General features: G+C 38.7%; 1 protein-coding gene across 1 annotated transcript; it reads left to right on the forward strand.

Moving 5' to 3' along the window:
* Positions 1–4,671: 4,671 nt before the first annotated feature.
* LOC149893628 (uncharacterized) lies at positions 4,672–9,165 on the forward strand. Its single transcript, XM_090070667.1, has 2 exons — positions 4,672–4,744; positions 7,994–9,165. The coding sequence occupies exon 2, from the start codon at positions 8,023–8,025 to the stop codon at positions 9,163–9,165; it is 1,143 nt and encodes a 380-aa protein (XP_089926793.1). The 5' UTR covers positions 4,672–4,744; positions 7,994–8,022.
* The last annotated feature ends 1,651 nt before the right edge of the window (positions 9,166–10,816 follow it).

Below are 10,816 nucleotides of genomic sequence, written 5' to 3' on the forward strand. Positions count from 1 at the left end.
TGAAAAAATATTCAAAAAGTACCTTAATCGAAAGAGATAGCACACGAAATTAAAAAGTTGCATTTAGTCATCCGTTTCTTCTTCATCAAAGTAGCGAGGCGTTTATGCACTTTTTATTCTCTAAGTTATCTCTACTTACGCAAATGGCTTTTGTTTATTTCAATGTAAAACTTTTCAAAAGAGTATTTTGTTAAAGATTATGCTGCAGGGGCTGTGTAAGAAAACTCTGGTGACCTTTCTTTAAGAAAAAGCAACTAAAGTAGATGTGCGCCTAAGAAAATCCAAATTGCGATTCACTAAATTAAAAGACATATACAACAAACTTTAAAAGTGAAACTATTTTTACAAGCGTATTTGGTAAAGATGAAATGTTCTTATGACATTTTAACGTTACGAAAGGGATTTTCTTCTGTTCAAATATTTATTACAATTTAAAGTGTTAAATAATGTTACAGAAACGACCTAAAACGCCTGTTGTATTAATTTAAACGAACAAAATAGATAAAAAAAAAGAAAAACTATCATTAAAAAAAAAAAAGTAAAAAAAGAAAAGAAATAGAAGTTGAGGAAAAATAAAAATAAGAACTTCTAACAAAGAGCTCTTCTTTTTATTTTTCAGATTTTAGATGCTTAATTCCTTGAATGAAAAGTTGAACTGATGACTCACTACTAAGGTTGTTCCTAGCCTTCCGTTCTCAAACTAGGCCATTCTGAGAGGCTGTTTGATTAAGTACCGTTGATAGTAGTATCGCACGTAAGAGACTTCTAAAACTCTGATTATTATTAATTCCTGGAATGAAGAGATGACTTCATACTCACTAACGAGGTTGTTCTTAGCCATCCGTTCTTAAACTAAGCAAAACAGTGAAGTTGTTTGATTAAGTATCACAGTTTGCTTTGCACATGCACCATTGCCGAAACTGTGATGCTTGGTTCCTTGATTGGATTGAAGAAGCTCATCACCATGCATTTTACAAGCTGTCCGTTGTTATGTTTTGCAATTCAGTGGTTCTGTTTTGCAATTCATTTTCTGTTTGTTTAAGTATCATCGATGGTGGTGTCGTGCATGCAAACTTTCCGAAACTCTGATGCTTGTTTTTCTTGAATGGAGAGATGAGCTTATACTTTAGGTGACTTTTAAAACTGCAGTAATTAGTGCCTCGAATGGAAAAACGAACTCATTCATTACAGACCAAGGTTGTTCCTGGCCATCCGTTAACATATTAGGCAACAGTACAGCGAAGCTGTTTGTTTTACAAGCTTTTGTCGTTTCGAGAAATCACTACATTAAGCATTCGATGGTGATACACGACTGATGGCCAGGTTCTGATTTTCGAATGAAAAGAAGAGTCGCATCCGACCACCGGTCGGCTTTCGACGCAAAACAGCTGTACACACTCGTCCAACGATCCAGTGACTAACTGTTGCAACGAGAAAGTTAGCTTTATTTGTCGTGCAGATTGTCCGCTTTGACGTAAAATGCTAGAAATTTGCTGAACGCTCGGTTTGCGCCGCCCAAGAGTCATTCTGTTTCTGCGTTGCCAGCGTCTGTCGGCTAAATACAACTGTAGACTCCGCGCAAGCTTTTTCACCGCAAAAGTTGTACAGAGCCACACCGAAGGCTAAAATCGACTTTAAGGTCGAAGGTTAAAATCGACCCTAGAGGTTTGAAAACGACGTCACGAAATTTTCAAGACATCATCGAAGAAAATTACGGCGGCCAGATGCAACTCTTAGTACTAACTCTACTAATCTTAGTACGTTAAGCATTCCAGTCGAGAGATCAGACGTTTTTTCGTCACCTAAGAGACCGGCCGATGCGTTTGCGACGCTGCGGAAAGAAAGAAGATGGCAAACCACAGGGTTGTTACCGTAACAAACCTCCGTGAGTACCTCCATCTCGAGTGGCTTTTGAAGAAACGTTCGTTTTAAACTCAAAGGGATGGTTGTTAAAGCTCACAAACGCCTGGTTAACGATTTTCTAACGGCAGACACCGTGTTTACAATGGATACAGACCGATTAACTGAGCCCAAAGCGCAAGATCTATCAGAAAACTCCTCTAGGTCGATGCAACGAGACGACTAGACACGTGCGTCTAAAGGCATTTTACAATTGAAGGACGCCCCTCGTGGGCCCTTTAACCTTAACACTAAACTCCTGCTTGATATCCTCGTCCCCAGGTTTCCAAACCGTAACCCCAACCCCCTCTAATCCTAACCCCCTTACCCTCTAACTCTCCCCCCTCAAAAAAACAAAAAACATAAAAAAGCAAACAAAACGAAAAAAAAACTTGCTTCCCTCCTCACTTTTAGCTCTAGGATGCAACACCTTTTTGCCGCCCTCCGCTAGAAGGGAGTAGGGAGTAACGAAAGCTTGACATCAAAGTAGCGTTTCGTATGAGATTTGTTTGCCAAAATTTGAGCGTTTTTAAAAAAGCCAAGACTTCGTCAGAGGGGTTTCTTCTTTTCTCCTAAAGCTATCGATCGATTAAAAAGCTCAAAGCAAAGAAATTCAAAACAAAATACAAAAACGGGAAGTTTTAGTTTCTGCACCACAAGCCAAGCACTAGTTCAAACTGGAGATAATAAAAGGAAATCGAATGATCTCACTTCTCAAACCACTGAGCTGCCATTGGTCGGCAGTCTCTTGTTTGGAGACCATTGAGCTGCCATTGGTTGGCTGTTTAATCGTTGCGATTGGTCGGCAGTTTTATCGTTGGAGACCATTGAGAGATATAAAAGGAATTTTTTTTTTGAGCACAACATTAAACGTTAAATCGTTAGATGTTGTTATAAAGGCACCATTAGAATGCGATGTCCTCAAATATTTTCCTCGATATTTTAATAAGTAAACAAAAACAAAACTAAGTCTTGCAACTGGCGAAAACTTTCAATAAGCAAACAAAGCAACAACTTTCCTTTCGAGTTTTTTACATTTTAAACAAAAGACAAACAAAGAAAAAAAAAAAACAAACAAAAACAAAAACAAAAACAAAAAAACAAAACAAAAACAAAACAGAAAAGGGAGAATGAGTGAGTCGACTGATTTCGCTCAACTGTCTTAAACGAGAAGTCATAAACGTTTGCTTGTGCCAGCAAGTTGCAAATTAAGTTGTAAATGAACTGCACCGCAAAAGCTTAACCACAGTTTATTAAGCATATTAAGCCTTTGCTGACATGTTAAGACATTTTAAGCCTTTGCTATTATCATGAGGCTTTTGCTCCACGAGCCAAAAAAGTACGCTAGAGTTGACAAACTGCATCGCGGTCGAAAAGTGTAATTACGCCAACACTTTTATCCGTTTTAAGCATTTCGTTTTCGCACGAACAACAATTAAAGCAGCTCGTTGAGCTTAACGACGTTCGTATTTTTTTTCGAAGCCAAAACTTCGGCTATAAGTAGAATGAAGAGGCACTTAAGCTGTTCGCAGTCGATAGCAACGAGCGACAACATCTCTGCGAGTCTGGCATCAAGGTAAACAGTTTTTTTTTACATTTTCATTTGTAAGTGCCACTTTTGTGTACATTATGTATTCAAAAATTTCTTGCTGACGCTAGATTTTTCGTTTTCAATGAACAACAGTTGCAACCTCTAGTCGTTTGCTAAAACAGCTTGCTAGGACAACCAAATCAATCATATGTTGTGAAAATTTCTTTTTGTTCAACTGACTAAGGAAGATCGAGCGAACGCTTTTTTTTTATAACTTGTTTGTATCATATTGCTATTAAGAAAACAGCGTTGTGTATACTAAACGTGACATAATTGGCAATTATCCGTAACTAAAAATAAGATAGAAATTACAAACTTGATACCATATTTTAATTACTCTAACAAAACTAGACGTCATCGCGTGAGAAAATAAATGTTCATAACACATAACCTATTTTTTTGTTTTTTTTTTCTTCTCTTTTTTCCTTTTAATCTCTTTTCTTTCGTCCAAAAAGCGTTTTGATTTTTGCCTCGCCACAAGCGATGAAATCGATAAAAAAACCTGCTCGGACATTCTCAATTCTCAACAACAAAAGCAATCAAAGTTCTAGCTCTCGAGCACGTGCGCCGACAGGTTGATGAAACCGTTCAAATATGCTCGATCGCTAGAATTTAAAGAAAGAAACAAGCCAGAAACAAACCAAAATAAAAAAAACAAAAACAAAAATGGACATCTTTAGAACGCTTAAATTTTATAAAATATTTTCCTCTGCGTTTTTAACCAGCTAAACTGTCGTAAAGTTTTTTCGGTGCAGTTCATTTAAAAAACTTAGTTTTCAACTTTTAAACGTTTTAGACTTCTCGTTTAAGGCAGTCGAAAGAAATGAGTCGACTCACTCTCTCTCTCCCTATTCGGTTTTGTTTTTGTTTATTTGTTTTTGTTTTTTCTTCGTTTGCCTTCGTTTGCCTTTGTTTGCTTTTGGAAAAGTTGTCGCCATGCGAGACTTAGTTTTTTTTTTTTTTTGCTCAAATTGAGCACAAGTGAGTTTCTAGTCTTGAAAGTGTGCAAAGTGTGGGCCAATCTGGTGGCTGGAGTGATGACACGTGAATGCTGGAAATTCCAGACTTTGAGCGGATTCAGCGTACATAGAAAGAAAATGTAGCATTCACGTGGGTCTCTCCTAAGCGTGCCATTGGTCGGTCTGCTGTCCTTAAGTACCCCCCTCCCCCCCCTCAACGTCACGTTTGCTCAACTTTCTCGGTCTTTGGCGCCCAGAGAAAGCTTGAGGAAGGATAAAAAATGGCGAGGTTTCGGTACTGCGTTTTCTGTTTTTCTTATTTGTTTTTGTTTGTTTGCTTGTTTGTTTGTTTGTTTGTTTGTTAATTTTTTTAATTTTTTTTTTTTGTTTGTTTGTTTCGTTCGTTTGTTTGTTTGTTTGTTTCGTTTGCTTCGTTTGTTTTGTGATGTTTTGTTTTCCCTTCTTGATGGCACAAAACAGAAGCAAACAAGACTTTCGGTTATATTCGGTTATATTCGGTTCAATAAAAGTTTGTTGGTTTCTGCACAACAACAACAACAACCACAACAACAAAAGTCCCTCTGTCCCTCAAAAGCAGTTTCTCCTCTGTCCTAAAGAAGAGCCTCTTTGTAATCGATCTTGTCTGAATGCAGCTCTCCTTTTGCCTACAGGTTTTTATTCCAACCCTTTTGTTGTTGTTAGTGCCATGTTGTTGTTATTGTTATACTCTGTAAAAGCAGTTGTTGCTGTTGTACTTGTTTGTTGTTTCTAAAGACACTGTTGTTGCTGCTGTTAGCGCTGTTAGTAATCACCCACTTGGCTTGTATTTTTGTTTCTTGTTTTGTTTTTTGTTTTATTTATAAACACTCTCTGAGTAAGTGATGCTGTTGCTGTTGTTGTTGTTACAGTTGCAATGAGTGTTTGTTAATGTTCCCCCACTTGGCTTGTACTTTTGTTTTCTGTTTTGTTTTGTTTTTTTTTTGTTTTTGTTTTTTTTTTCTCAACACTCTCTGAGTAAGTGATGCTGTTGCTGTAGTCGTTGTTATAGTTGCAATGAGTGTTTGTTAATGTTCACCAACTTGGCTTGTTTATAATCTATTTTATTTTATCAACACTCTCTGAGTCAGTGATGGTGTTGCTGTTGCTGTTGTCGTTATTATGCTTGCAATGGGAGTTGTTACTGTTCACCCACTTTGCTTGTTTTGTTTTTATTTCTTTATTTTATCAACACCCTTTGAGCCAGTGATGCTGTTGCTGTTGTTGTTGTTATAGTTGCAATGAGTGTTGTTAATGTTCACCCACTTTGCTTGTGTTTTTGTTTTTGTTTATCAACACCCTTTGTGTCAGTGATGCTGTTGCTGTTGTTCTTATTACAGTTGCAATGAGTGTTTGTTAATGTTCACCAACTTGGCTTGTTTATAATCTATTTTGTTTTATCAACACTCTCTGAGTCAGTGATGCTGATGCTGTTGTTGTTATTGTGCTTGCAATAAGTGTTGCTAATGTTCACCCACTTTGCTTGTTTTGTTTGTGCTTTTGTTTTTGTTTATCAACACCCTTTGAGTCACTGATGCTGTTGCTGTTGGTGTTATTATAGTTGCAATGAGTGTTAATGTTCACCCACTTTGCTTGCTTTGTTTGTTTGTTGCTTTTTTTTTTTATCAACACCCTGCGAGTTAGTGATGCTGTTGCTGCTTTTGTCATTTTACTTGTATTTATAGTTGTTACTGTTCAGCCACTTTGCTTGTTTTTTAATCTGTTTTATTTTATCACCACTCTCTGAGTCAGTGATGATGTTGCTGATGCTGTTGTTGTTATTTTACTTGCAATGATAGCTGTTACTGTTCAGCCACTTTGCTTGTTTTGTTTGTTTGTTTGTTTGTTTTTTTTATCAATATCCTCTGAGTAAGTGATGCTGTTGCTGTTGTTGTTGTTATAGTTGCAATGAGTGTTTGTTAATGTTCCCCCCCTTGGCTTGTACTTCTGTTTTCTGTTTTGTTTTGTTTTTGTTTTTTTTGTTGTTTTTTTTCTCAACACTCTCTGAGTAAGTGATGCTGTTGCTGTAGTCGTTGTTATAGTTGCAATGAGTGTTTGTTAATGTTCACAAACTTGGCATGTTTATAATCTATTTTATTTTATCAACACTCTCTGAGTCAGTGATGCTGATGCTGTTGTTGTTATTATGCTTGCAATAAGTGTTGTTAATGTTCACCCACTCTGCTTGTTTTGTTTGTGCCTTTGTTTTTGTTTATCAACACCCTTTGAGTCACTGATGCTGTTGCTGTTGGTGTTATTATAGTTGCAATGAGTGTTAATGTTCACCCACTTTGCTTGCTTTATTTGTTTGTTGCTTTTTTTTTTATCAACACCCTGCGAGTTAGTGATGCTGTTGCTGCTTTTGTCATTTTACTTGTATTTATAGTTGTTACTGTTTAGCCACTTTGCTTGTTTTTTAATCTGTTTTATTTTATCACCACTCTCTGAGTCAGTGATGATGTTGCTGATGCTGTTGTTGTTATTTTACTTGCAATGATAGCTGTTACTGTTCAGCCACTTTGCTTGTTTTTTTTTTGTTTTTGTTTTGTTTGTTTGTTTGTTTGTTTTTTTATATATCCTCTGAGTTAGTGATGCTGTTGTTGTTATTATGCTTTCAATGAGAGCTGTTACTGTTCACCCACTTTGTTTGTTTATAATCTGTTTTATTTTATCAACACTCTCTGAGTCAGTGATGCTGATGCTGATGCTGTTGTTGTTATTATGCTTGCAGTGAGAGTTGTTACTGTTCACCCACTTTGCTTGCTTATTGTCTATTTTATTTTGTCAACACTCTCTGAGTCAGTGATGCTGATGCTGATGCTGTTGTTGTTATTATGCTTGCAATGAGAGTTGTTACTGTTCACCCAATTTGCTTGTTTGTTTTTTTATTTGTTTTTTTGTTTGTTTTTGTTTTGCTTGTTTTTTTTTATCAATACCCTCTGAGTCAGTGATGCTGTTGCTGTTGTTGTTGTTGTTGTTATAGTTGCAATGAGTGTTTGTTAATGTTCCCCCACTTGGCTTGTACTTTTGTTTTCTTTTTTTGTTATGTCAACACTCTCTGAGTCAGTGATGCTGATGCTGTTGTTATTATGCTTGCAATGAGAGTTGTTACTGTTGTAGTTATGTCTGTCATTTGTCCTTGTTAGCAAGTTCTATTTGCCCTCTCTTGCCTTTTTTCAACACAGTTTCTTTCTTTGAGTCATATGGTTGCGAGATCCTCTCAAACTCCATCTCTTTATTTATTTGTTTCTTTTTTTTTTTTTTTTTCTCATTCTCCTTCTCATAATAGCAATCACTGCTGCCACCATGCATGTAATGCTAGTTGCTCTCATTCTTTTTCATTTGCTAGTGGAAACTTTGTTTCTTCTTGTTGCTCTCTTTTCTTTCTTTTTTCTCTTTTGCAGAGGATTCGAAAAAACACAGCTCTTCCCTGCAGTTGTAAACATTCCAGGATTCCAGGATGCAGGCAGAAGAAAAACACTCTCACTAACTGTCTTCTTTTTTTTAGCATAAACCGTTGCAAACAAACACCTGAACATGTCTTCTTCACAAGAAAACAACACTGTTGTTGCCCCTTCTCCGAACTCTAAAGCGAAAAAAAAGAAAAGAAGGCAGTCACAAGAACAGAGAGACTTAAAGCTCAAAAACAAAGTCAGGGCCGCATTAGTTGCAGCGTGTGGCTCCGTAAACAGGGTTGTACCTTTCTATGGTACCAAGAAGAGGTACGCTGTTAGCTGTCCGATGCCTTTGTGCAAACATTCCTCCACAAGCATTAAAAGACACTTGACTAAAAAAGATCATTCTTGGACTTTGGATGAAGCTTCCATCTTTTACTCTGCAATGGTCAGGAAGTTTCAGCATGCTCGTCTCGAACGCAAGTCCGGCTGTCCAAAACCTTACCCCTGTTTGCAATGTTGGAAGTATTACGACCGACTGGACATACACTTGAAAGAGACTCATTTCTACGATTCCAAGACGATCAAACAAAAGATTGCAGAGGCAAAGCGATACGACAACGACAAGCTCTATGTCCCTCAATTTATTCGACCTGCCTTCTTTGGTATTAAGCCAGTAGCTGAACAAGCGTCTGCATCAGGCTCTGCATCCTCTGCTCCTGGGCCTTCCTCCTCTTTTTCTTCTCCGGTTCTTTCCTCTGATCCTCTTTTAAGCTTGCCCTCATCAGTTGCTGGTTCGTCCGAGGCTCCTTCTGCAAACCACTGCACCTCTGTAGAAAACAAAGAGCTGAACACCGAATCCGTCCTAGACTCTGATTTTAATTCCTTAAAGCACTTGGTTTCCAACTCCTCCGTCTTGACAGAAGATAAGAGACTCTTGTTTCAGCTGGACAAAGATGCTTTTCACTTTTATTACCAGTCAGCAGATGAGCTCTTCAGAGATTTTGAAAAGTGGCTTGTGGTAGCCAACAACAACACTTTGTCACAAGCAAAGATCTACAAAAATGCAGTTGTTGAAATATTGACATGTTGTGACAGCACGCTGACGCTGCACCCGAACGCTCTCACCAATTCCAACGTTTTGGAGGATAGATACTTTTCCATGCACTTTAAAAACATTCAGCTCAATTCCAAGCTGAGTGAACTTGACCAAACAAAAGCCATGTCTTGTCACACGTTGTACAACCGCCTTGGTCTACCTTTGTCTCCTGTTTCGTTTCAGTGAAGCCAGGAATGTCTATTTCGGACTTTCTCATGAGGCCATCCGACGTTTGCGCTGCAAGGTGGAGGAGTTACAAAAAGTGCTGAGGCCCTTTCGTTCTTTGAGGAGGAGCCTTGTGAAAAGCAAAAAATGCATCAACATCATCAATGTCAGTTTGCTGAACGAATATGGCAAGTCTGCATACGTAAGACAGTTAGTGGAATCGATTAGAAAGCCGTCTCTTACACCGACTAGAGACAATGCTGTGTCTCTACGAAACCATCTTCTGCTCTCTGTCACTGTAATTAACAGTTTAAGAAAATCTAACATTGCTCTTTTAAACATTAGAGACTACATGGCTGCTGAGAAGAGTGAGTGTGGATATTGCATTGTGCAAGAGCGCTACAAAACAGCATACAAGTACGGAGCCAAAAACATTCTAGTGCCGAACGACTTGAAAGTGTTGATCGATATTTATTTGCTGAGATACAGAGACCTTCTTGTCAACGACTCTCACTACATGGCTGCAGACACCAAGACTGTTTTGGAGTTGAGCGACTGCTACAGGCCCCTTTTTCCATCGATGAGACCCAACAAAGACGAATGTGTGACACTCGGTGCAACTAGAGTGCCTGTTTACCAGATGGGTTCCTCTGCTATCTCCTCTTGCCTGACGTCCTGCTTCAGAAAAAGCCAAGTAAACATTCCCATGGTAAACATTCCCATGAAGCGTCTTACTCCCACTTGCATTCGCGGTTCGATAGCCACTTACTTTGCCAACAACAGCAAAGAAGATCGCGAGCGGTTTGCTACACTCTACATGAAGCACAGCAGGAACACAATGGATAGCTTTTATGTGTCCCAGTGGAACGCTGCAGAGGAGTTGCGCTTTGCCCTGGGCATCGGACAGTCCTTCGGAGTCATAGAGTCTTTGACTGTTGAAAAGTCTGAGAGACCACCAAAGAAGGAGAAGGATGTGATGGACTGGCTCCAAACTAATGCAGAGGAGTACGGTTTTCATGAGGTTGAGGACATCTTTGAGGAAGATTTAGACTCCGGTTCTGACTCTGAAGAATGTGCTGCTACTTTCAGCTGTACCACAGTGGTTCCGTTTTCTCCAGCTGTAGAAAACAATGTTCCTTTAGAGGATAGCAACGACCATGCCGTAGATTTCTTGTGTGAACCTACCTCAACTCCTGTTTCGTCTGTTCCATCTGAACAAACAATCGCTGGTCCAGTTCTTGAACTATCCCCTGCTCTTGCACAACTAGTTCCTAACGAACAAGCTGTTTGTATGGATGTAGATCAGACTCTAGCTGTTCCTGTTGGCACAGCTTGTTCTCCTCTTGCATTAACATTATTTCCTGATGAACCGGATTTTATTGAACACCATGCAAAACTTTCTCCAGTTTACTTTAATGAGCAAGTGGTTGCCAAACCTGTTTCTGCTTCTCCTTCTCAGCAAGTCGCTTTCTGTCCTTCAAAAGAGGTCTTTTCTGTTCCTCTGACTCCTAGCCTTGTTGCTTTTCAGCAAACATTGGCCAAACCCAGTTTGTTTCTTTCATCTGATCCAGTTTCAGCTGTTCCTGTCCAACAGGCTGGTACTGTTCTTGCAAAGCAGCTCTCACCTTATGCTGTTCAATCTGTTGGTAGCCTATTTAGCCAAAGTCTTGCC

The sequence above is a fragment of the Hydra viridissima genome, unplaced genomic scaffold (assembly GCF_058129835.1).
Source record: "Hydra viridissima isolate aposymbiotic clone 2 unplaced genomic scaffold, HvirCarnegie_v1 scaffold_1, whole genome shotgun sequence".
Classification (NCBI taxonomy): domain Eukaryota; kingdom Metazoa; phylum Cnidaria; class Hydrozoa; order Anthoathecata; family Hydridae; genus Hydra; species Hydra viridissima.

Coding starts and splice junctions, on each gene's coding strand:
- LOC149893628 (XM_090070667.1), top strand. CDS start 8,023: ATGTCTTCTTCACAAGAAAACAACACTGTTGTTGCCCCTTCTCCGAAC.